General features: G+C 49.6%; 1 protein-coding gene across 4 annotated transcripts in view; it reads right to left on the bottom strand.

Annotated features, from left to right (window-relative positions):
• The window catches only part of CYSTM1 (cysteine rich transmembrane module containing 1), a 64,163-nt gene that overhangs the window by 31,622 nt on the left and 6,129 nt on the right, over window positions 1–26,412 (bottom strand). For all 4 annotated transcript variants that reach the window (XM_047778798.1, XM_047778802.1, XM_047778800.1 and 1 more), the window contains exon 2: window positions 11,315–11,537. In XM_047778798.1, the coding sequence (XP_047634754.1) occupies window positions 11,315–11,519 (205 nt within the window). In that variant the 5' untranslated portion in view covers window positions 11,520–11,537. The remainder of the gene's footprint in view (window positions 1–11,314; window positions 11,538–26,412) is intronic.

The raw sequence follows: 26,412 nt of genomic DNA, 5'->3' as shown, positions 1-26,412 counted from the left end.
TTAGGTGATGTTGAACCTGCTTCCTCATGGATACTAGTCAGGTTTGTTTCCACTGAGTCATAATAGGAACTCCCCAAAACCTCTTTATCATCAGATAAATCAGAACCTCTGGCCTATCACACAAAACCCCAAGCCAGGGGCAAAGCCCCTAAACTAAACTGAAGCCACCAGAACCCGGCAAACAGTAAGGAGGAGCAGTTTCCCCTCCAAACCAAGGGTCAGCAAGTTCTCAGCCCAATGAGCCACCAAGGTCCCTGTTCTTCCGGGAAAGGGACAGGAGAGCCCCCGAGTGCTGAGCGAAACAGCTGGTGTCAGAACCCTTGTCAAGAGCCACAAATCGCAGGAGGCCCCATGGGCAGCCCGCCTTCTCCTAGTTGAGGGGCCCGGTTTAGGCTGGATCACACCAGAGCAACTCATCCATCTGCCCCCAGGTTCTGTGCATTTATCTGGGTAAGTCCTGGGGGTTGATTATTTTAGTAGATCTTTCTGGAAGCCCTACTAATTACCAGCCACTGTGCTGGCCCTGGGAATCATACTGTCTCCAACCCACACCCCTTCCGTGTTCACTTCCTTCTCCCTCCCACCTCTCCAAGGAGCTCCCTCCATGGAGCCTCTTGTCTCTCTTTTCACAACAAAGAGTCTCTGTGACCAGTTTCACAAGTTTCTCAATTCCGACAGGCCTGACTAAAGTCTTCAAGATGCTGGCTCAGGCCCACGAGGGGCACTTTTCCAAGGAATTCCACATGAACCTGCCAGCTGAGCATTAGAGAGTTCAATTGAATGTCTCAGAGCTGCAAGAGGAAGGATGAGGTTTAAAGGAATTAATGAACAAAGATCAACTGAGGATAAGGTATGTCAACTCTGGCCATGATGAGGCAGCTATCAGGATAAAGCAGGAGGCCCAGAAGGAAGAAGCTCAGGCCAAGCATGGATCTGGAAAGCAGCAAGGAACAGAGCGCCCGGTACCGCCACCCATCCCAGTGGGGGAGCCTCTGGGGCAGTGTCATCACAGAGAGGGGGCTCCCGGGTCAGACACAGGGTTAAAATGCTTGCTCTCCGATTCCTAGCTCAGACCTTGGGCAAACTCTTTTTTTTTTTTCAGCCACGCCCACAGGATGTGGAAGTTCCCAGACCAGGGATCGAACCCACGCTGCCATAGCTGTAACCTGAGCCACCACAGTGATAAGGCCGGATCCTTAACCAATGAGGCACTAGGGAACTCCCCAAATCTCTCTTTAAGAGGACCCACCTCACAGAGCTGTCACGCTAACAAACGCTGAAGGATGGACAGTGTTCAGCTGCAGGCCTGACCCACAGCGAAAACTCAGCAGCAGCTCCTTAGACTCACTCCCAGGACTCTGTACAGAGAAGGGGTGGGGAGGAGCCCCGGGTGGGGCTGGAGGGGTGGGAGAATGCCGCAACCGCGCCTGCGCAGGCAGAGGATGGGGTGGGAGGGACACAAGTACTTGGAAGGGAGTAATGAACCTGAAAAATGAAGTCCCTGCCTTCAAGGAGCTTACATTCCAGCAGGAGGGGAAGGCAGCCCGGGAACCCGTGACCCATGTGTTAGGAAGGAAAGAGAAGTGCGCAGAGCAGGGAGAGCGCCAGGCAGGGTGCTGCGCTAAACGGGGCGGGGCAGGGTGGCTGGAAGCCTCTCTGACCAGGTGACAGCTGAGCAAGAAGCAAGAGAGGCCACAAGCCCCGCTGATTTCAGAGAGAAGGGAAGGGAACCGCAGAGGGAAGGGAACGGCAAATACCAAAAGGGCGGGGGACGGGGACAGGGCGGCCTGTGAAGGTGGAGCGTGTCTTGGGGACAGCCTGCTCAGGAAGGCCTGGCTGGCCACAGTAAGAACTGGCTTTTACTCTGAGTGACATGGAAGCCACCTGGGGGTCCAGGGAGAAAGGACACGGCAGCAGGCAGAGCAGGAGGAGGGAGACCAGCACATGACAGGGCTTTGGAGCTGTCTATCCTCGGCTGCTGGAGGCCCGTGGGGACCCTCAGGGTGGATCAGGAGTGACCTGGGCAGCTTTCCCTCCGAGGGCTCCTGTCTTCACCACCCCCATCCACCCACAAGCAAAAACTCAGAAAAGTGCTCTGGGCCGAGGGAGCGTCCCAGGTTCCTCGCTGCCCGTCAAGCTGCCACGTGCTGGGAGGTGTAAGACTTGGTTTACGCTTCGCCACAGTCCTGTATCCCCAGCTTACAGATAAGGAAACAGAGGCTCAGGAAACTGGAGAAACCCCACCTGGATTCCTAAGCCTCTGCGACTTTTGGGAGCACCATGCGGCGTCCGTGCTGGGACATTCTGTCATGTGATATCTGGCAAAGAAAGAAGGTACTGAGCTGGACTTTATCTAAGCTGCAAAGGCTTTCCAGGGCAATAAAAATGCCTGATCAGAGTTTCTGATGAAAAAAGTTTAAGAGGCTCAAACAAGCCAAGCTGTAATTCCAGACCTCAGGCCAATCAGCCAGTGATGCCAGACCATTAGAGTCCTTTTTCGTCGCCCCTCCCCAACCCCCAATGCTGAGTGACAGAGTGACAGAGCAGTGACGGACAGCAAAGGGAGCGAGCAGGGGACCTCACCATCTTACCAGCTGCGCTCAGCTGGGGATGGAAGAAAGGCTGCTGGCTCTCGGCATCTTGCTGGTTGGAGGGACCCGGGAGGGCTCTCCTGCCACAAGCACTCCCCTCTTGCTTCTTCCAATCACGATGAACAAGATCAGGGTCACTTTTAGGTCTTGATTAACAGGCTTAGAAACCCAGTTCCGGAGTTCCCGTACATGGCGCAGTGGTTAACGAATCCGACTAGGAATCATGAGGTTGTGGGTTCAATCCCTGGCCTTGCTCAGTGGGTTAAGGACCCGGCATTGCTGTGAGCTGTGGCGTAGGCTGGCGGCTACAGCTCCAATTCGACCCCTAGCCTGGGAACCTCCATATGCCATGGGTGCGGCCCTAGGACAGGCAAAAAGAAAAAAGAAAAAAAAAAGAAAGAAAGAAACCCAGTTCCAAGGCCAACGGGCCTTCTGAGCTCCATGGGGGCGTCCCAAGGACTCTGATGAAACAGAATTCGTTTATTTCACGTTGACGCATTGCCAGCTTTCAGTCCTTACCCAGGAGCACGTGAATAAAACCCCAGGAGCTGGACTCACAAGAGTTCAGTAGCAAGGGAAGGGTCGTGAGGGGAAAGCGGACCAGACAGGGAACAGGAATTCACCAGCACCTTTCGAAAGGTGCTATCTGCAGCCATCCAACAAACATTTACCGAGCACCCACCACGGGTCAGCCCTGTTCTCGGTTCTGTGGAAGCAGAGACGCAGGAGAGAAAAAAAATCACCCTGGTGAAGCTTACGAGGGGAGGCGGGCACGCTCAAAGGATCAGGGCACACTCACAAGCAAGGTGCCGGGGTTCTAGTGTTAAAAAGGGGATTTGAATCCAACTTTATCATGGTCCACTTCACCCGCCTACTAGGAAGCTGGTGCCCAGCTACAGCCTCCAGGTTTTGGTGTTTGTTTAGCTGGTTGGGTCAGGGTTGGGGGGGGCAGTTCTCGGGGTGGGGGGCGGGGGGGGGAGCTGAAACGAAGGTGCCTCCCTCCGCTGAGGTCTGAGGACTGCTGTGGAACCAGCGCGGAGGGGAGGAGAGGCGTTTAGCCTGGAATCAGGACGTACATCCCAGCAGGTCCCTAAACCTCTCTGTCCTGCAGTTTCCGTGTCTCTAGTGGTGAACGGCCTCGCCCCACAATCCCAGCCTTGTTCATTGCAGCCGCCTGGGCCCCCTGGTAGGAGGATCCTGCAGCCGCATCTGGGCCGAGCAGAAAGGGCCGGAGTGGATGGGGGATGCCGGCCTCGGGCTTGGAGGGTGCTTATCCACCCCTTGGGATGACCTGAGGTGGGAGCCGTTTGAATTTTGGTGACAGAATTTAAACCCCTCCTCTTTCCTGACTAAGGCAGAGGGACGCTTTCACAGCGCGGTCAGCCAGACGGCCTATTTTCTGATAAAAGACTGCAGATACGGTTGTGTTTAATTTTCCCTTTCAACAGTTCTGTTACTCTAGCATATTCACCAGAACCTGGAAGGAGTTTTGTTACTTAGAATGCTGCACCCATAGCGCCCCCCACCCCCGGCCCCCGCCCCAGGGTAGCAGCCCCCCCCCCCCACGGGCCATGTTGCTGCCCACCCATCCAGAGTAAAGTCTATTCCCCTGCCCTTGAACCTATGCGAGACGCCCCGGGGCTGCAGGGCCCAAGGGAGTGGGAGGAAGGGAAGCAGCCGGACCAGTGCAGGTCTGAGCAGAGCTGGGTGAAAGCAATACAGAGTCATCTGCACTACTTCAGCACAGCTTTCCTAAGTCTGAATTTTTTTCAAAATTAGAAGTTAAATAGAAGTTATTTGTTTCTCTCTTTTTTTGGTTCAGGGCAGGCCTGGCAGCTGCCACTTTTGCACTCAGCCAGGGAAGGAGCCCAGACCTGCCCAGGGTATCACGCTGCGGGGAGGCCAGCTGGCAGTTTGTGGTTTTTTTTTTTTTTTTTTTGCATTTGAAAGAAGAGTTTCTTGTTATAATGAAGCAGAAGTACAAGGTTTCACTGAAGCAGCTGACGGACTATGACTGAACTTAAACCTTTAGGGCAAGTGGGAGGGTCAGAGCAAGGCCGTAAGAATGGAAAAGCCCCAGCCCGAATGGACAGACATGAGGACAGCGGCTTCTCAGCGTGAGCATCGCCTGACCCCTCCCGGAAGTCAGAGGGCCGTCGCGCCCCCTCCCTCTCCTCCTTCCAGAGCATTTGCCCCACCAAAAGCACCCCTTCAGACCATTATAAAGGCCAGGAAGGCAAGTCTGTAAGTCTCATTCAAGGGGACAAAGTCCACATACTCTAGCCAGCACAAAGGTTGTCATCCGTGTCCCAGCCCCAGGGGGCAGAGGCAAATCTTTCCTGCCAAACCCTGCCCAAAATACAGAATCTCAAACTCCAAGATTTGGGGTGGTTTGCTGCTTAGCAAGAGATAACCAAACTTCCACCTGGGGCAAGAAGCCTTCAGTTCTGGTTTGCTAAAACCTGGCTACGGGAATGGGTGGGTGGACACGTGCTCCCTGCCTAAATGCTTTTGTTTCTTGAGTTGCTTTTTATACAGCACCCTACTCTTACAACTTCCTGCGTGCCTAAGAATAGCAGAAGACTTCGCCCCTTATTTGCAGCAGGGTTTTTGTGCCTTACGTCACCTCGGTTCTCTCAGTGTCCCTCTTTCCTATGTGTTGTGGTCACCATCTGTCACGGGGGGGCTTTCCTCAGGTCTCTGGTGACACCCTGTTCTTGGTTAATACGTAAGGCTGAGATGCTGTCCCTTGCAGCCTTCAGCGTCTCGACTAACACGAATGGTGACAGCCGAAACTCCGACAGTACAAGCAAGGTGGACGCAAGTAAGACATTAAAGAGGTAAACTAGAGAGAGCTCGGAAACCAACTGAATTTGGAAAGAGGAGACGCTTTGGAAGAAGTCCGTACGTGGTGTGCCTGGGACTAGAAAATTCCACTGGAGGTGTGGGTCGGGGGACGAGGGCTTCCCGGAGGAGGTGATAGTCGGTGTGCTCTCCAGACGTGCGTAGGGTGGGGCGGGGTGGGGAGTGAAGGGAGCAGCTTGGTAGGTGTGAGGCCACCCTCGATGGTGACATCAAGCCAAGGCAGTGACTGGATGAGACAGCTGGCGGTCGCAGAAGGCAGTGGATGGATTTTGCAGGCGGGAGGGAGGTGAATTGTTTCAAGAGTGGAGCGTGGGGGACTGTCCGCCCAGACGGCCACTACTAATTCCTCCCACTACTAATCCCTCTTAACGTGCTGTCCCTCCTGGTGAGACGCAGGGGATGTTACACCCAGGGTCACACTGGCTACCAAGTCTTATTCCCGAGAGCCCTGGAGTGGAAACGCGAAGGTCCATCCCTAGTGAACGGATGAGGGAAGCACGGTCGATCCGTGCAGCGAGCCCAGTCCGGCAAATGCAAAGGAACGAGGCACTGACCTTCGCCGTCACGTGCCTGAACCGTGAAAACGTTGTACTAAGTGAAAGAAAACAGTCGTAACAGACCGTGTACGACACGATTCCGTGTGTGAGCCGTGGTCAGCACAGGCGAATAATCCACAGCGGCGGAAAGCAGATAAATGGAGAAGGAAAGAAACGAGGAGCAAAGACAGAGGGTTTCTTTCGGAGGTGATGAAAATGTTCTGGAATTAGGGGGGACGGTCACACGACTCCGTGAATACACGAAAACCCAATGGATTAAAAGCCACTTTAGGAGTTCCCATCGTGGTTGTGGTTAAGGAATTCAATTAGGAACCATGAGGTTGCGGGTTCGATCCCTGGCCTTGCTCAGTGGGTTACCCATCTGGCACTGCCATGAGCTGTGGTGTAGGTCGCAGATGTGGCTCGGATCCCGCGTTGCTGTGGCTCTGGTGTAGACTGGTGGCTACAGCTCCAATTAGACCCCTAGCCTGGGAACTCCATATGCCACAGGAGTGGCCCTAGAAAAGGTTAAAACAAACAAACAAAAAACCCACTGTAACCGGGGGAGAAATAAACTGTATCTCAATGAAGCTGTCACCAAAAAAGTGGGAGTGGGGGGCTGGCATCTCAATCCCCTCCTGTTGAATCTGGCCAGCCTGGTGCCCTGCCCTGGGCAGCCGTGTGCAGGGCAGGTAATGTGGTGCCGCCTCTGGGCCTGACCAACAAAAGCTTGGCAGCTTCTGCTTTCGCTCTCTTGGAAGCTCGTTATCAGGTGAGTCAGGCCACCTTGGGACACTGTGGCCCCAGCCAGTTGACAGCTGGATTAAGGTGTGCAAGTGACCCCTGGGGAAAACCCATAAAGGCAACTTCCAGAATCAGGAGAAATAACAAACCACTGTTGACTTAAGGCCCTGCGTTTGGGGCTGATGTTCTAACAACAGGTAACTGAAACGCAACCTCTCTGAGCCTCAGATGCCACCGCTGTGACAGTGGACTGGTGCTGCAGGGTCATCGTCTAGATTATGTGACGCTAACGCCAGGTGTGATGCTCAGGAAATACCAGCTGAAACAGTTATTATTATTATTACTACAAATCGCCCCTGGAGACCCTGACATACTGCTCTCCGGGAGGGCTCACCCCCACCAGCACCTGCTGCTTCCCATCACATGGTTTCCTGAGAAAAACAGAGGCTCAAAATAAAATAAAATAAAATTTCAGAAAAAGGAAATCTGGGAGTTCCCGTCATGGCGCAGCGGAAACGAATCCGACTAGGAACCATGAGGTCGCGGGTTCGATTCCTGGCTTGCTCGGTAGGTTAAGGATCCGGGTGTTGCCACGACCTGTGGTGTAGATCACAGACGCGGCTTGGATCTGGCATTGCTGTGGCTCTGGTGTAGGTTGGCAGCTATGGCTCCAATTGGACCCCTAGCCTGGGAACCTCCATGTGCCGTGTGTGCAGCCCTAAAAGGACAAACAAACAAAAAAATGAAATCTAAACTATAAACAGACTATCAAAGAAGGTTCTGCTTGGATTGGCCATCTACTGCCTGCCTGTCCACTCAACACAACTTTACTACTGATCACCAGCTGCCAATTAAGAATAGGTAATAGCTAGGTGGAAACAATTTCCACTTAGGTGCCTGTTAAAAAATAGACTACAAGAGTTCCTGTCATGGCGCAGTGGAAACAAATCCAACTAGGAAGCATGAAGTTGCGGGTTCGATCCCTGGCCTCGCTCAATGGGTTAAGGATCTGGCGTTGCCATGAGCTATGGTGTAGGTCGAAGATGCAGCTCGGATCCTGCATTACTGTGGCTGTGGTATAGGCCGGTGGCTACAGCTCCAATTGGACCCCTAGCCTGGAAACCTCCCTAGGCTGCCCCCCAAGAAAAGGACTACACACGTGAACTTCAGCTGAGAGATGGTACGTGCAGTAGGAGCTACATCTAAAATTGTCCTGCTAGAGAAAAAAAACCCCTCCATTCCTGTAGAGAACCCAGAGACACATGTGTAGAAAACAGGCCCCAAGACCGATTCCCAGGAGCAAGACAAAGAGAAAGAAATGAAGCGGGTCCCTAAAGGTGCGTCCCCGAGTGAGGGGGTCAGAGGGTCCCGGTCACAGAACCTGGACCCCAGGTCGAGAGAAGCACTCGACCATCTGGCATCACCTGCCGAGTCTGGTGCAGAACCAATCTGGACAATCAGCAACAGGTTGATGACAGAGAGAAATTCTACAGAAAAGGATGCAAAACGGTTTTCAACTGCCTTTATGAAATCATGAGAACCCTGAACTAAGAGAGCCTCTAATCCTAAAAAGAATTAAGAGATTATTTTTTCCTCAAAAACGCTGACATCATACTTAAATTCCACCAAGTTAAGAGGCCCAAACCCATGAGGATTTTCTGCAGGAGGGGACAAGGTCCACTGAGCCCAGGAAGCACTTATTTTAGACAAGCTCTATAAAGTTCCGAATCCAGTGACTGCTGGTTACAGTCAAAACGAACAATACACACCTGGAAACGGCCTACCCGGTATAGACCAGGAGGGCTCTGGGTGCAAAACACGACCCAGGGAGGCCCTGGCTGGGTCCGCTGGCTAACACAAACACTGGGCTGACTTTTTTTCTTCTTATAGTAACATACGGCACATACTAAAGGGCACAGATGTTAAGTGTGCAGCCTGAAAAAAGTTTATACCCAGGTTAAAATAAAAGAATATTTCTGTTACACCAGAAGGTTCCCCATGCCCTTTCCAATCAAAAAGAAACCCCACCCCAGCCCCAACTCCACTGCCAGGAGAACCGCTATTTTCGTCTCCATCGCTGTAGATGAGTTTGGCTTGGCCTTGAATTGCACGTGAATGGAATCATACATTATGTGGTCTTTTCTTTCTTTCTTTCCCTTTTTTTTTTGTCTTTTTGTGTTTTACGACCACACCAGCCGTAGTATATGGAGATCCCCAGGCTGGGGGTCGAATTGGAGCTGTAGTTGCTGGTCTACACCACAGCCACAGCAACTCAGGATCTGAGCCGCATCTGTGACCCACACCACAGCTCACGGCAACGCCAGATCCTCAACCCATTGAGCGAGGCCAGGGATCGAACCCGTGTCCTCATGGATGCCAGTCGGATTCCTTACCCACTGAGCCACGATGGGAACTCCCATTATGTGGTCTTTCCGGGCTCTCTTCTTTCATTCATCACAGGGTGACCTTGTTTTGAAAGAAAACCCCAAAACCTGAGCTTTATTTTCAGGAGATCCCCCATGACGTCAGAGACCTGGATGCCAGACTCTGAGTACCCTGGTCAGAGCGTGTGTTCTAACAACTCACGACAAAACAGAAGCTCGGATGGGACCAGTTTTCCTTCAAGATCAACTAAATCTTTTAGAGGTACTCGAATCTCTTCAATCTTAACACAGCCTCTGACTTGATAGCATAAAAGTATCATCTTTCCCAAACTGAATGCCAAAGTCCTCTCAAGCCTACTGTTCTTCCTTGGCACCCCCCCTTCTAAAGAACCCCCAAATCCGGAATGAAATCAACTGTTGATTGTGTCACTACTTTTGGTTACCAAAGAGTTAAACTGGAGGGAAATCTCCGAGGTGGCCCGAGGCCCTCAGCTCAGATGAATGTGTCCGCTCAGAGATACAGGTGCGGCCTACAGTCGAACTCTAGGCGACCGTGGGCAAGTCATTGCTCCTCTCCGCGCCTCAGTGACTTCACGGTAAAATGGGAATAACCTCGGAGGAGTGGTGCAAGGATCAACTCTGAGTGCGTGTAAAGTTCTTAGGAGTTCCCGTCGTGGCTCAGTGGTTAACGAATCCGACTAGGAACCATGAGGTTGCAGGTTCAATCCCTGGCCTCACTGAGTGGGTTAAGGATCCGGCATTGCCGTGAGCTGTGGTGTAGGTCACAGATGTGGCTTGGATCCCGCATTGCTGTGGCTCTGGCGTAGGCCAGCGGCTACAGCTCCGATTAGACCCTTAGCCTGGGAACGTCCATACGCCGAGAGAGCGGCCCTAGAAAAGGCAAAAAAAAAAAAAGACAAAAAACGATAAAGCTCTTCCGAGAGCACCAGGCACACAATAGCACTCGGTAAGAAGCAGCTACTTTCAAAAGCGGCAGGCTCTATAATGGAGCAACTATGCTGCACACTCAAAGGTTACACAACAATCTTAATACTCACCAAGCCACCCAGCACAGTGCTTCTCAGGATGTTTCCTTCCTAACCTGTCACGGCCTGATAGTCTTTGTAAAATGCAAGATGACCTGCTTGAATGTCACAGCAATGACAAGTTGCCCTACAAGATTTAAAACATTTACTCCCGCTTTGGGTATTTATCTCACTGCAGCCTGATGGCCGTTCATGGACTGGCACTTGTCTGCAGAGAAGGCTTTGAGCAGCAGTGTCCTGGCACACGAGGAGCACTCAGAAGCCTGCCGACGACTCGGTTAGCAGGTCAAACAGAAGGACGAAAACATCTTAGTAAAGGAAACCAACCCCAACCGCAGGGGCAAGCGGATGACTTGAGGGTCAACCAGCCGAGAGGCACAATAATCCCAACAGGCTAAACATGAAAAACAAAACAAAGGGCCGCCAGAGCAAGAAACCAACTGGTTCTACCCCGCCGCCCCCAGCCACCAGCTCGAGGAGCTGCCCTCCACGAATGTGTCAGTCAGGAAGGCATCGGCCCACAGGGGACAAGGACATGAGGAAGGGGGAGAACTGACGCAACTCCCCGGAGAGAGAAGGCCTCCTCAGGAGTCAGAAGCCACCGCAAGCTGTCACGCTTAGGAATGTCAACCACGGCACACAAAGGCCAGAGTTTCTAATCTGCCAAAGGAAACATGCCAACATTTCCCTCGGTAACGTGGGACTGCACACAAGCATGTGCCCAAGTGTACAGACACACACACACACACACACACACAGTCGTCCCTCGGTATCCGGGACAACTGATTTCAGGACCCATGTGATACCAAGACCTGGGGATGCTCAGGTCCCTTACACACAAACACCTCTGTGAAAGGGCTCTGCACATAACCCTCGCACATCCTCCGGGATACTTTTAAATCATCTCTAGATTACTTGTCACACCTAATACAAGGTAAATGTTATTTAAATAGTTGTAAAAACAACATGAAGGTTATACAAGTAGTTTCTGGAGTGCGGCAAATTCAAGTTTTGCTTTCTGGAATTTTCTCTTCCCCAAATATTTTCAATCCAGCGGTTGGTTCAATCTGCAGGTGTGGATCCCATGGGTGCGGATTCCACGGATACGAAGGGCCGACTGTATGCACGTCTCGTTCATATTACGGTACCTGTGGTTTTAGGAGGCTCCTGAGGTCCGCCCTGCCAGCCGTACTGGGGGTAGCCCTGGTAGGGGTACCCCTGAGGAGGTGGTGGGTAGGGTCCCCCTGCAGGTCCTGGAGGGTAGACCTGCGGCCCCATGGGTTGTTGTGGATAAGGTGGGTACGGGGCCGACGGACCAGGGCCTGGATACGGAGGAGGATTCCCTGGATTCATCGGGACAGCAGAGCACACCTAGGGGACAGACAATACAAGTTATTTGCATTTAATCTGTGGACACCGTTAAGGAAAAAAAACGTGTCATCAGGAGCTCATTCTCACACTGCCTCAAAGCTGGCCGACACCGGCACATCTTGGGCTCTGCCCACTTCGTTTCCTTCTCATCCTTGCAACCAGCAAGGACCTGCCGTGCCTGTTTGCCTTTTGTCTGCCTCCCCCACTAGACCACAGGCTGTGACAGCAGCAGTCAAAGCCAGTTTGGGATCATCGCCCTGATCCTGGAGTTTAGCCCAGCACGTGGCACAGGGCAGGGCCCTCGGGAAGTGTGCTGATTATTATTTTGGTTTTTAATTCTCTGAAACGTCCACAAATGTGACTGCGTCACTCGAAGAGGAAGGCAGGAAGTCTAACAGCATTAATGATGGGATCCGATCAGCAGAGGCCCACCTAGTGCCAGAAATGCTCCACTAAGCAGGGCTGAGCCACAGTGGGGTCGGCACTGGGTGGCCAGTCAAAGGGGTGCCCCCCAACGTCCTGCCCGGGGAACTGTGGTCTCCCCAGACGCATAGCTCTGAGCCGCTGAGCAGTGTGCGCAGCTGTCACTGCACCAAGGACAGAGCTGTCTGCAGGGGATTCCGAGCACCAACCCTGACCCTCCAGGCTCCCAGGACTTTGGAAGGTTCACCAGGAACCCCACTTGGCTTTAAAGCTTCCTGTTCTGGGTGCTTCGCTTCTGTGAGGGAGGCCATTTCATCCCAGCCCCCAGAGGCTTTTAACCATTCTCCTGATCGGGCCCCACGTCTGGAGGGCTGGCTTCTCCTTCCATCATCTCTGCTGCCCCCGCAGTGCCTGACACAATGACTTCCAGATGAAAAGCATTACGGGGTTATGCCAAGTGCACAGACCCTGGATGACATCCTGTCACCTTGATACCTTGTATTGTCACCCCCTCTCCTGTACGGATACTTAACTGTTCACCTATTTGAGTAAGTTATTAGAGGGAAGAGTCATGCTCAAAATTTATTAATTTCACCACTAATTCTTTTCATAACATTGCAATCAATAAATTCCTATGTGCGTATATAAGAAGACCGGAACAGCCATCGATTAAGCTTCCCCAGAAAGTCTGGTTCAAGAGTGGACTTTGCTCGAGTTCCCACTGTGGCACAGGTTAAAGATCCGGCATTGCCACAGCTGTGGTATAAGACACAGCTACAGCTTGTTTTCAATCCCCGGCCTGGGAACTTCCATATGCCAGGGGTGCGGCCCCCCCCCCAAAAAAACTAGTGAATTGTGCCGGCTGCCCACATCGCAACCACATCCCCCTCTGCGACAGTCAGATTTCCAGTTAAATAGCCAAGATTCCTTCTTCCTCTAGTCCACACACGTCAGGGGAAACTCACCCCTTACCAGCTCCAGGGTGAGCCCAATCTAACCTAAGCCAATCCAGGTCCCCCAATGCTCTTCCTCACTGAGACTGATTCAAGGAATCCAGGACTCAGCCAGTGGCAAATGGCATCCCTTGGCTGCTGGCACTGGCTTGATCAGTTAAAAGCACGGGGCTCTCCTAACACACTCCCCTCTCCCGTCCCATTCCCTTCCCCTAACATGGGCACAGCAAGGACATGGCCTGCAATGTCGCCGAGAGCCAACGTGCAGCCCTGAGGGAGTCACCAGCCTTAAGACGAAGGAGACACGTCAGAAAGGCAGAGCAGGAAGAAATGGGATTCCAGATTACTTCTAACAGCTCCTAGATCAGACTGAAACCCAACCCAACCTCAACAACCTCGGAAGAATTTCCAGTATTGAGACAAGCTAATGAACCTCTCTGAGTGACGTTCAAACACACAGGTATTTACACAGCGCTGACTGGGCCTGGCGCTGTGCTAAGTGCGGGCTCAAATCCTTCACTTGGGCAACAGGTGACGAAGACACCTCTGGGGTTAGAAGATGAAGGCTGTTACATCTGGAGAGGAGGGGCGGTGGGAGGGTGCTCTAGAGCACGGGGAACTAGATCCAATCACGTGTGATGGAGCAGGAAGGAGCACAGCGTGAGAAACAGAACATATATACACTTAAAACTGGCTCACGTGGCTATACAGCAGATATTGGCAGAACACTGTCAATTGACCATAATAAAAAATGAAAATTTAAAAAAAGAAAAGAAGCGTAACTATGTGCGGTGATGGACGTTACCTTTGTGTGCGTGTCATTTTACGACATGTACGTAACAGGCCCAGCTTGGAGATGCTGTGGATTCCATTCCAGACCCCATCACAAAGCAAGCATCATAATTAGAAAAAAAAAAAAAAAAAAAAGACAAACCTAAGGACAGTGGTTTTTGGAAACACTGGTCAACAGACTGCTGGGTAAGAAGAGTAGGGGCTTAAAACCTGGAAGGAGGAGGGAGCCGGGCGAGTGTCCCCTGAAGGAGGGGACTGTATATATTGAAACTTTATCACGTGCAATCAGAATGGCTGGAAGGTCTCTGGTTCTGACCACCTCTGCATTCCGTCTCTCATTCACTCTTCTTTTTCTCCAGGAGCCTGGCAGCGATTCAGAGAAAACGCGAGTTCTTTCCCTTCTTTGCCCTCTGGTCTATGCCAACGTGGCTCACACTCTGGTCCAGGAACGGCCTCGCCCTTTCCCCTAAAGCAAAGGCTCGGGCTGACTAACGCTGCCATTCGTCCCATGAGTCGGGGCTCAGCTATCTGCTGACCGCCTCTGCATCCCCTCTCCTACCTGGAAGGCAGCAGGAAACCCAAGGAGCACTGGTTAACACAGAAACCAGCTCATTAACCCCCAGCCCCTCTGGCCATTCCATTATCCATTGTTTAAGTCACAGAAGTAGAACTCGCCATCCTAACTACTCTTTCCTGGAACAGGACTGGGGGAGGGGGGAGTCCTCAGGACCCACCGAGCAGAACTCCATCAAAACTGCCCTAGTTTAACTTCATTAGTCCCACGGGACCCTGCAGGAAGGGTCGCCCCCCGCCCCAGCAAAGTCCAGATCTTGATTTCTCTGAAGACATTTCCTTTCTAAAACAGTGAGTGGCGAGCAGAAAAAAAAAAGGGAACTGTTTACAACTATCGTCACCTCACACCTCAGTGTTTCATGACTTTTCGTGATCGAGCTGCGTGCATCTAGTCATTGCTCCTGGGACCCCTGAAACTCCCTCAAATGTATGTGTCCTCCCCCTTCTCGCTCAGTCATGCTTCCCCCCATTGTTGGGACATACCTTTCTCCCAAACTCCATGTGCGACTCAGAGGCACTTAGAGCAAAAACCACTGATGCAAGGCCACCCCACCCCTGCTCTGCTCCCAGTCACCTTGGAGGGATAAAATCTGGATCTATTCTGGGTGTCCTCTAGGCAGGAAAAAAAATCCCAGCAAAAGAAAAGCCAAAAGTCACAGAAACAATATCTGTGTCGAGATCAAAGATTCCAGATCTGGCATTTGCAGGAATTCACCTGGTGGGAATCAAATGTTCCCAAGCTTGTACAAAAGCAAATCCAGGGGGGGGAAAAAAAATGATTCCCCCACAATGACACGCTCTAGTATAAACCAGTTAATATAACCAAACACAAACGAGCTGCAGATTTAAGGTATGACAAGGAACTTTATAACCAGAAGGTTCTGTCTTATCCATTTGGCCAGGTGAAAAATAAGCCCTGCTATCATGGCGTGTGTTACTGTGAGGGTCGAATGTCAAGAGTGGACACTGTAGCATCAAAGACAAGTCAGAGCTCCAAAGAGACAGCTCAAACCAAGCAGCAGCCAGGGTCCATCAAGACTGCACTGAACACTCTCATTTGACCATCCCGCTCAAGACATGTTCAGAGTCACAGGATTTTCTGTCATTCAACCGTGCCCCGAGAAGAGCAGAAACTACACTTTTGGAAAGTGGAGATAAGATCACAACAAAAGACCTCATCAGAGATGAGGAAAGATGAAGGAAAGAACAGTATTTTTCAAGGTTGTTATTATTTTTTTAGATGACAAGATACCTGGGAGCCTGGCACTGACCCCGCAGGCAGCACGGTGGAGAATTTGCCTCTGGAAAAACTGAGCAGCCCCAAGAGGAAAAAATTACTGATACTAATGCTCGAGGAGACTCCAAAGAAATGCTTCACCCAATCACCCCACGGAAAAGCCCTGCACGCAGAACGCCTAATCGACTTGTAATTGCCTCATAAATAAATGAATGGACAAGATTAACAAGACATTTGAGGAAAGCCTGCAACATAAAAGAGCAAAACCAAATAGAAAAAAGAAAAAACAATCCAAATGTTCAAAAAGAGAAAAGAATTAAATAAATTATGGTACATCTCTATAATTGTTCTTTTGCAGTTTTATTTCTTTATTTTTAGGTCTGCACATATGGACATTCCCAAGCTAGAAGTCGATCAGAGCTGCAGCTGCCAGCCTACACCACAGCAATGCTGGATCTGAGCCACATCTGAAACCTACACCACAGCTTTTAGCACTGCCAGATCCTTAACCCACTGAGTAAGGCCAGGGACCAAACTCATATCCCCACTGATACTTGTCTGGTTCTTAACCCACTGAACCACAATGGGAACTCCCAGTTTTATTTTATTTTTTGGCCATACTCACAGCATACTGAAGTTCCCAGACCAGGGATCCAACCCACACCAAAGCAGTGGCAATGCTGGATACTTAACTTGCTGAACTACCAAGGAACTCCTTTTCCACTACCTTTTTTTAGCTTTTTAGGGCCACACCCAAAGCATGTGGAGGTTCCCAGGCTAGGGATCCAATTGGAGGAGCTACAGCTGACAGTTTACACCACAGCAACGCAGCATCCAAGCTGCATCTGTGACCTACACTACAGCTCACAGCAATGTTGGATCCTCAACCCACTGAGCAAGGCCAGGGATAGAACCTACAACCTCATGGTTCCTAGTCGGATTCATTTCCGCTATGCCACAACAGTAATTTTAATTTGTTTTTGAAGCATGATATCATATTCAGTGTAAAAAAAAATGTAAAAGCTATATATCTGGCATGACTCCAATTTCCGTTAAAATAAATATTAATAAACGGGTCAATCTTAACAGAATGAAGTTTTACAACAGACCCACACAGTGGTCACCTAATTAACAGAAAAGCACCACTGCAGCTCAGAAAGTAAAAATCACGTTTTCCAATACATAATACTGGCTATTCTTGTGGCAGGGAAAAAAAAAATGAATCTTGATCTCCAACCCTGTAAACAAAGAATAATTCATACTATATCACGGACTCTATAAAGCTCTAACAATCATGCTTTTCGAAGAAAAGTATATAATATAATGTTGACGTTGGCAGTATTTACCTTACAACCCAGCAACTCTACTCTGAGATAATATACACTGAAATAAAATGAGGGCTTAAGTCCACCAAAGACACATGCGAGAATATTCAAAACAGCTTAATTTGCAATAGCCCCAAACCAGAAACAACCCAAATGCTCCTCACAGCAGGAAAGGCAGGTTACAGGTTACAGGATGGTTACACCTGCCCAGCAGGAAGGCACGACGCTTACTCGCTACAGCAGCGCGGATGAGTCCCGCAGACAAGGAGGCACCAAAGCGGCCGACTTCACGCCCTCCGAGGCCACTTCCAGGAGGTTCAAGAACAACCTGGGGCACAAGAGGTGGGAGACTTCTGGGATGTCCCCCACCGAGATGTCCCCCATCTGGGGCTGAGCCGTGTTCCCCAAAGACCATAAACTCTTGGGCTTGTACATTAGGATTTTCATGCGTGAAGCTGACAGTAACAGTAGAGAGACAAAATTTGGCTAGAAGGAAAAAAATATGTATAGTGGCTTTCTCTGGGTGCTGGAATTATGGGCAATTGTTATTCTTCTGAATTTTTTTCTTTGTTTGCTTTTGAGGGCTGCACCCGCAGCATGTGGAGGTTCCCAGGCGAGGGGTTCCATTGGAGCTATGGCTGCCGGTCTACACCACAGCCACAGCAATGCCAGATCTGAGCCAAGTCTGCGACCTATACCACAGCTCACAGCAACACCAGATCCTTAACTCACTGAGCGAGGCCAGGGATCAAACCCGCAACCTCATGGTTCTCAGTCGGATTCGTTTCCACTGCGCCATAGTGGGAACTCCAATTTTTTTTTTTTAAAAATAAATAAAAAATTGTTTTGGCCGTGCCCATAGTATGCAGAAGTTTCTGGGCCAGGGATCAAACTCGAGCCACAGGTGTGACAATGCTGAACCCTTAACCACCAGGCCACCAGGGAACTCAAAAAAAATTTTTTTTCTTAGTGCTTTTTTGGTATTTTCAGGCTACCTATATTTTTAAGTGGCTAGAATGCCTCTGTAGAACTCCTGTCTACTTCTAGTGCCCTAGTTTTCCTTCTTATTACTAATTTTCCCCTTGTGAATAACCTATTTTATATCTGTTCTTGAATGGGTTTTTTAAAGTCGTTTTTATTATTGTGATTCTTTTTTTCACACGATACTTTGACTCTCTAAGTTCCTGAAACATTTTCTTTCTGCTTCCAGTAGAAAAGTCAGTTGGCGAGGTACCAAACTTGGGGCTAAAGAGAAAAAAAAAAAGACAAAATTCTTTGGGTTCTATGCAGACCTCCCCCAACTTGGAACTGTTCTTCAAAGCCCGAAGTCACGCTTATTCTTCCGTGTTTACACAGCCTTCTTGGGAATTCATAAACCTGCCACGTTTAAAAACCTGAGAGCTGATCTTACTCCGCCTCTGTCTCTGAACTCCCTGATTAGCCAGCTTTTCGTGAAGAGAGTGTCTTATATTCTCGTTCCCTTAGTCTGCCTTGATTCTCATACCCGTAATTGTGGGTATGGTTGGCTGGGCTAAAAAAGGCTTTAGAATGACTGGGTTTGGGCTGCTCTATCATCTCAGGATGACGGTTTTCGTTCAATTTCGGCACTGACGTATTTGTTTATCCCATTCACACAGTCCTGTTTTCATTCTAGAAATACTTTTGAAAGGGCTTGCTATGGCCCAGCACTGGGGTTCTCGGCCCTACGGAGAAGGCTAAGCAAGAGACAGTTTCTTTTTTTTTTTTTTTTTTGGTCTTTTTGCTATTTCTTGGGCCGCTCCCGCGGCATATGGAGGTTCCCAGGCTAGGGGTCCAATCGGAGCTGTAGCCACCGGCCTACGCCAGAGCCACAGCAACATAGGATCTGAGCGCGTCTGCAACCTACACCACTGCTCATGGCCATGCTGGGTCCTTAACCCACTGAGCAAGGGCAGGAACCGAACCCGCAACCTCATGGTTCCTAGTCGGATTCGTTAACCACTGCGCCACGACGGGAACTCCAAGAGACAGTTTCTACTCGAGGTAGTGACACAGACGTGAGCATCAGCAATTATTAAAAAAAAAAAAAAGAGAGAGAGCTAAGAGAGACGAAGCACTGAGTACTGTGATCTCAACGTAGAGACCACGGGTCAAGGAGGCTTCTAGAAGGAGGCCACGATGGTGTGGAGGGTGACACCACACAGCCCACTCAACCCTCACACGTGGTCAGAGGTCAAGCCCGCAACAGCCTCATCATCATCATCGAAGCCTCCTCCGCCACAGTCATCGTTTCTCTCTTTTAAAGAGATTCATGTCATTTTGAGTGCTCGTCAGCTACTGTTGGCAAACCTAATCATTTGTGTATTCAACGCTATTAAGTACTTACTGCATGACAAGCCCAGGGCTGGGGACGTGAGACAAACAGCTCTGGCTGGCTTGCTCCTTCCCTTCAGGGCTGCCAATAATGAAAACTGAATTATCTTTTCCATTTGTCTCTTACTGCATCAGATGGAAAGTGCTCTAAGTTCTGCAAATTGCAAGAGTATTGTCAGGACAGTTTGGCTCTACAGAGGAGACAAAATTCACTTTGGGTGGTCACCTCCAAGAATTATGTGAGTTTACTGAAACTCAAGAGCCCCAGGGAGCCCAACACACTGTGAGTGTGCGGTGAGCTGAGGTCAAAAGTGATGGCATCGAATCCGAACCCCAAAGCCAAACCACACGAACAGGATTTCTATAATGTCAGGGCTTCACCAAGGAAGAACCTACCACTGACATGGGCGGCTTTACACAGGAGCCGAGGGGAACAGCAACAGCAGGCACTTACCTCTGAAAGGCGGGAGTGACGTCCCGGGACCAGAGCAATTCCAGGAGACCCGACAGCTATCCGAACATGGACAATCACAAAATGCTAAGATCCACACAGACATTTCTCCCAAGAAGACAGACAGATGGGCAAAAAGCACATGGGAAGATGCTCCACATCATTAATTTTTTCAAAACTACAAGGTACCACCTCACGCCAGCCGTAACGGCCATCATCAAAAAGTCTACAGACGATAAATGCTGGACAGGGTGGAGAGAAAACAGAACCCTCCTACACTGTTGGTGGGAATGTAAATTGGTGCAACCACTGTGGAAAAGTCTGGAAGTTCCTTCAAAAGCGAAATACAGAACTACCGCATGATCCAGCAATCCCACTCCTGGACAACTATCTGAAGAAAACCATAATTCAAAAAGACACATGACCCCAATGTTCACTGCAGCACCATTTACAATAGCCAAGACATGGAAGCAACCTAAATGTCCACTGAGAGAGGAACGAATAAAGAAGATGTGGTACATATACACAGTGGAATATTACTCAGCCATAAAAAATAACACAATTTGCAACAACATGAATGGACCTAGAGATTATCATCATAAGCGAGGTAAGTCAGACAGAGAAAGACAAATATATGATATGAGCAATCTAATAAGAGGTGATACAAAGGAACTTATTTATAGAACAGAAACAAACGCAGATTTCAAGATCAAACTTATGGTCACTATAGAGGAAAATGCGGGGAGGAGGGAAAGACAAACGTGCTACTGCATGTGGAATGGATAATGAGCGGGAATCTACTGCGGAGCACGGGGAAATCTACTCCGCATTCTGTAATAACCTATGTGGGAGAAAAGAACGTCTGTCTGTCTATGCAGACTGATTCACATTGCTGCACAGCTCAAATGAATACAACACGGTAAGTCAACTATACTCCAATAAAAGTTTTAAACAATAAAAATTATTTTCACTTTGGTATAAAAATAAATTTTTTTTTTCCTTTTTCTGCTGCACCCATGGCACATGGAAGTTTCCGGGCCAGTGACTGAATCTGAGCCTTAGCTGCAACCACAATGGATCCAAAACCTCCTGCACTGACAGAGGAATTCCTAAAATTCCTATTTTAATACCACCCCCCCCAAAAAGAAAAAAACACGGACAAGAGCTTTGTTTTTACAACTTGCTCACTATTTCTAACACGTTTGGCTGTGTTACCATTTCCTAAGCGGCTTTTCTTTGGGGGACGGGCCGGAAGGAGGCCCCCGCAGTTTTACTTCATTATTGTGCAGACACTGATTCTGGAGTTAACCTTCCCACATCAAATCAGCCTTCCCCCCCCTCAGTCAGGATCTTTTGTTCGCCAGACTTCTACCAGGCCCCCAAGCTGTCCTCATATAATCAACGAATGAATAAATGAGAGCATGTCTTTTGTTTTTAGTATTTTGGCTTCTGCTTTCAGCACAGCCTCTAGGCGGAACACACAATGACACACAGCGCAGAAATGGGACCCTTCACTGAGCAAGGGCTGCAAAAAGGCACAGGGGAGGCACAAAAGGAACAGTAGATCATTCACCTTGGAGGCCCTAGAGTAATGAAGAGGTTCGCAGACTATCCTATTGGATTTTCCTTTCGCATAAAGGCTACAAAAACGACATGTGGATTGTACAGTTTGATGCATGTGAAACAAACAAACAAAAATCAACCAACTATTTAGTACCATGGTTTGCTAACGCCCGCCATTCAGGTAAGTGCTTTAAGCATGAAGCTAACACAAAGATGCAAGCATTCTCAATTGGTCCTGCTACATGAGCAGTAAAGCTTGAACAGTCACACCCACGGTAAGAACCCACAGCAGTTCAACATTACTTGAAAATACGGCTGCAGCCATTCAATCTCGCTTCCCTCTACCAAACTCGGTATGTGTATTTTAGCACCATTCCAGCCTTGGAGACTTGGACAAAATCCAGAGAAGTTCCCCTCAACAAAGGAAAAGCATCTGCTAAATCTTCTTGCAAAAAGCTTCCTATACAGAACTTCTAGCTGGATCCAGGACCTCGCTCCCTAAGAGATAAGAGCTGTAGCACTTATTAAATAGCCTTAAAAAAAAAAAAAAGGAGTTCCCGTCGTGGCGCAGTGGTTAACGAATCCGACTAGGAACCATGAGGTTGCGGGTTCGGTCCCTGCCCTTGCTCAGTGGGTTAACGATCCGGCGTTGCCGTGCGCAGTGGTGTAGGTTGCAGACGCGGCTCGGATCCCGCGTTGCTGTGGCTCTGGCGTAGGCCAGTGGCTACAGCTCCGATTGGACCCCTGGCCTGGGAACCTCCATATGCCGCGGGAGCGGCCCAAGAAATAGCAAAAAGACAAAAAAAAAAAAACACTACTTGGAGTTCCCTGGTGGCCTAGTGGTTAAGGATTCAGCCACTACTGTGGCTTGGGTTTGAGCCCTATCCTGGGAACTTCTGCATACCTCAGTCACAGACAAAAAAATAGGTATTTTTTAAAAATTAAGTATTAAAAAGAAACCCATTAGCTGAAAATATCTAACAACTAAAATAGCCTACCCTGAGTCGCTCAGGCACTGGTATCCCATTCCTCCCCTAAAATATGGAGGAAACACCCTTTCTATTTACAGAAGGTCCATTCTTTTTTCTTATAAATTCTTCAATAAAGATTCATTTTTAAGTGAAAGAAACCTCAAATAAATAAGTAAAAAACACCCTCTTCTGTGAACCAGCAATTCCACCTTGAGGAATTTATCCTACAGATACATTCTAGCGCCAGTATGTTGAGAAAACCAATTTTATACCACATACACAAATACTTTGCATAACATGTGCTTATACTAACAGTGCAACATACATATAAAATACATACACACACATATATGATAGTCGACATCCTAGTGGCCCATCAGTATGGGGATGGTTAAATAAACCATGGAATTTCCAAACCACGGAACTGCTATTTGACCCTTGAGACGGAGGCAGAATTCCATGTGCTGATAACGGAAAAGTGCCAACATTGTGAAAAAAGCAAATGACAACACTGAGCATTTACTATCCCATTTGGGTTTAAAAATAAAGTTCTATTTCTAGACCTGAAGAGATTACAGTCGCATTAATCAATTATTCATTAAACTGTACTTTTTTATTATACACACCTTTCTTCACAGTTGGCCCTCTCTATCTGCGGGTTCCACAACCTTGGATTCAGTAACAGCAAACTAAAAATATTTGGAAAAAAAATTCCAGAGTTCCGACACACAAAGCTTGAATGGCAACCACTTACGCAACATTTACCATGTGCTGGGTATTGCAAGTAATCTGGAGATGATTTAAAGTATGCAGAGGGTCGCATAGGTTATAGGCAAAGACTATGCCATTTTACCTAAGGGACTTGAGCAGCCACTATTTTTTGGTACGGTGTGGAGTCCTGGAACTACTGAGGGATAATGATATATACATTAAAACAAAATGAAAGTTTCAAACTTTTGCTGAGCATCTTCGGGTAAAAGTCTGCCCCATGGCTTCAAGGAGAAAATAACCCATCTCTGAACTCACTGAGCAGGAAAGCCATGCTTCTAGATGCTTCCAACCACCATCCACCCACCTCCGAGAACACGTTTTGTGTGTGTGTGTTTGCCTTTTCTAGGGCTGCACCCACAGCATATGGAGGTTCCCAGGCTAGGGGTCTAATTGGAGCTATAGCCGCCGGCCTATGCCAGAGACACAGCAACGTGGGATCCAAGCCACTTCTGCGACCTACACCACAGCTCACGGCAATGCCAGATCCTAACCCACTGAGGAAGGCCAGGGATCGAACCCGAAACCTCGTGGTTCTTAGTTGGATTCGTTAACCACTGCGCCACGACGGGAACTCCTGAGAACACGTTTTGTTCCAGCTCCAGGGCAGGATTCACAGTCCCATGGGTTCTAGGCCAACCTCACCAAGGGCCCCTTCTCTAGCCTTTATTAATCATGGATGGTCCTCCGGATGCAAGACGGCCTCCTGCCTTCAGCTTCTAGAAGGACTTCCCAAGGGCGGAGCTCAGCCCCTTGTTCGATAGCTCCTGGCAAAGCCAGCAACCCCTCTCCCCCACTGGGAACTCCAACCACCAGCTTCACCGCCCCCTCTGCTCAGGGGCTCTGACCAGCACCCCCGCGGATGCTGCCGTCTGAAGGCCATGGAGGAGGGCAGGCCGGCTCCTCCTGGAAAAAAGGCTGGGCCCCTCTGAATTACATCCAGTCCCTGGGATGCACAGGACAGCATGGTAACTCTGCAACTTCAAACAGCCAGCCCTCAAAGTGACAATGGAGAGAAAATGAGCCCAGCAAGAGGGAGGCTCAGAAGCAAAAGCAGCAGTGGGCCGAAGGGGAAGAAAAAGGGAAGGAAGCTGTTAACAGGGAAAACGAGTTGGGGAAATGAAAGGGCAGGTTAGAGGGGGGGAGAGCGCGGAGGGAGGAACTCTGCCCCCTGCCAACTTGAGAGGACACACTAGAAAGGGACAGGGCCACCCCTCCCCACGAGCCTGCCAAGGCCACGTCCCAGGCCAGGTCCCCCAACAGCACAGCCCCTGAGAGACGGGCTCTGCCTGCCCCTCCCAGAGCATTAGACGAGGCTTGGTGGCAAAGTGGAAATCTTGAAGGCTTAGAAATAGGCCCCTAGAGCTTAACGTGCCGGCGCCTTAACTGCGCACTCCCGGCTCCCGCGGATCCCAGGCCAGCCCCGGTTCCGCTCCCCAGTGAAGCTCACTCCCCTGACCCTCGGAGGGAGCAGCAGAAGCAGGGCAGCTCTTAGTAGACAAAAGAGTGAATTTCACCGAACTCCAGTAAGTACCAGTCCTATCTGCTGTGTGGACACCCTCAGACCCCACATGTCCCAGGGGAGCTCACTCTTCCCTCCTTCCTCCTCTTCATTTTCAGTGAATTTTTTTTCTTCTTTCCCTTTTAGGGCTGCACCGGCAGCACATGGAAGTTCCCAGGCTAGGGGGGACTAGGGGGAGTGGCAGCTGCGGGTCTACATCGCAGCCACAGCAACGCAGGATCCAAGCTGCATCTGCGACCTGTGCCGCAGCTCGTGGCAACACTGGATCCCTAACCCACTGGGCAAGGCCAGGGATTGAACCCGCATCCTCATGGATACTAGTCAGGTTCCTAACTTGATGAGCCACAGCGGGAACTCATTTTCATAGAATTTTTAAGGGCTAGGCATTATGGACAAAAAAGGGTTAGAAACAGTAGATGCTAAATGGTAACTTGAGTTCTGTCATTAGTAACATCCTCTAGGAAGACAAGGGGCCCAAAGCAGCACAGGGCCCCTTGCTGAGTAAAAAAAATAATAATAAATAAAAATGAATAAAATTGCATGCACCCTGAACAAAAACCTGAGTTTTCCAAAAGTACTCCTGCACAGAAAGAACTACAAAACACAGCATCAATGAAGTCACATCCTTGGCGAAGGGCCTAGAATTGGATCTAGTCTATAAAGCCTCACCACCACTCAGGCCTCCTGTTGGCAAACCTCATCAAAACACCAGTGGTTTCAACTGATTGCATGTATTTCTTTTTAGTTCCTAGACTCTTCACTTTGCTGTCTTCCAGGCATCACAGAGCCACGTGGAGTTTCAGGAGATTCAAGGGGCCTTCTCCTAAGGCCTGCCTTCCCCAAGCCATCCCTACCACCTGTCTACTGCCACCTGAAAAAAATTCACTCAGAGTGAGTCATTTCTTTGGCTGAAGGTAGTATTTTTCCAAGTGGGGTATGCGGTATGATTTGGAGAATGTGGACAAACAACTTGGTATTAATAGTTAAGCATTTTTTTTTTTTCCCTTTTGAGGGCCACACCCAAGGCATATGGAAGTTCCCAGGCTAGGGGTCCAATCGGGGCTATAGCTGCTGGCCTACACCACAGCCACAGCAACACCAGATCGGAGCCGCGTCTGTGGCCTACACCACAGCTCACGGCAATGCCGGATCCTCAACCCACTGAGTGAGGCCAGGGATTGAATTCGTTTCCACTGCTCTAGGACGGGAACTCCCTAGCTATGCTTTTTAAAATTTACCTTCCATTTTTGACAGGTGATAGTGTTTTCAATTTAAGGCAACGAGAGTTTCCCTTTTACATGTTTTAGAGTTTTTAGAAAGTGGACCAACTTAAAGAAAAATGTCACATAATAGTACAGATGGCAAAGAAAGAAGGCAAAAGTCATGCAGGTGGAACACAAAGGAAGTGTGAGAAACAGGTAAAGCATCCACTTCCAAGCCCCTTGGTTTAGATGCGACCGCCCCTCACTGGACTTTCTACTGCCGCTGGCACACACCCAAGATCACCAAGATTTAGTTCAGTGATGCAGAAACTGAATCAGAGCTAGAAGAATCACACGGGCCTTAGAGAATGGTATTGCCTGAGAAAGGGTGGTGGGGGGCTGGGGTGCCAAGGAGGAAGGGCAGGGTCTGGGGTCTCCGGGAAGGGGAAGCTAGCCTAGCAGCAGCAGGAAAGCAGAATTAGGCTTACTGATAAGGACTCACGGGAGTCACATTCCTGCAAAAGTCCCCGTCTTCACACATGCTCTCCCCAGATGCTCTGGCCTGAGGTCCTGATACTGAAAGCTGACTGGTGAAGTACCAAGGGCAGCGTTAGAAATGGAACGTGGCAGGGAGTTAAGAGGCCAACACTGTGTCCCTGAGGGTGCAGGTTCATCCCTGCAGCAGGTTAAGGATCCGGAGTTGCTGTGGCATAGACCAGCAGGTGCAGCTCCTAGCAACACCC

The sequence above is a fragment of the Phacochoerus africanus genome, chromosome 4 (genome assembly GCF_016906955.1).
Source record: "Phacochoerus africanus isolate WHEZ1 chromosome 4, ROS_Pafr_v1, whole genome shotgun sequence".
Classification (NCBI taxonomy): Eukaryota; Metazoa; Chordata; class Mammalia; order Artiodactyla; family Suidae; genus Phacochoerus; species Phacochoerus africanus.
The sequence above is the reverse complement of the archived record's forward strand: the minus strand, read 5'-3'. Positions and strand labels throughout refer to the sequence as shown.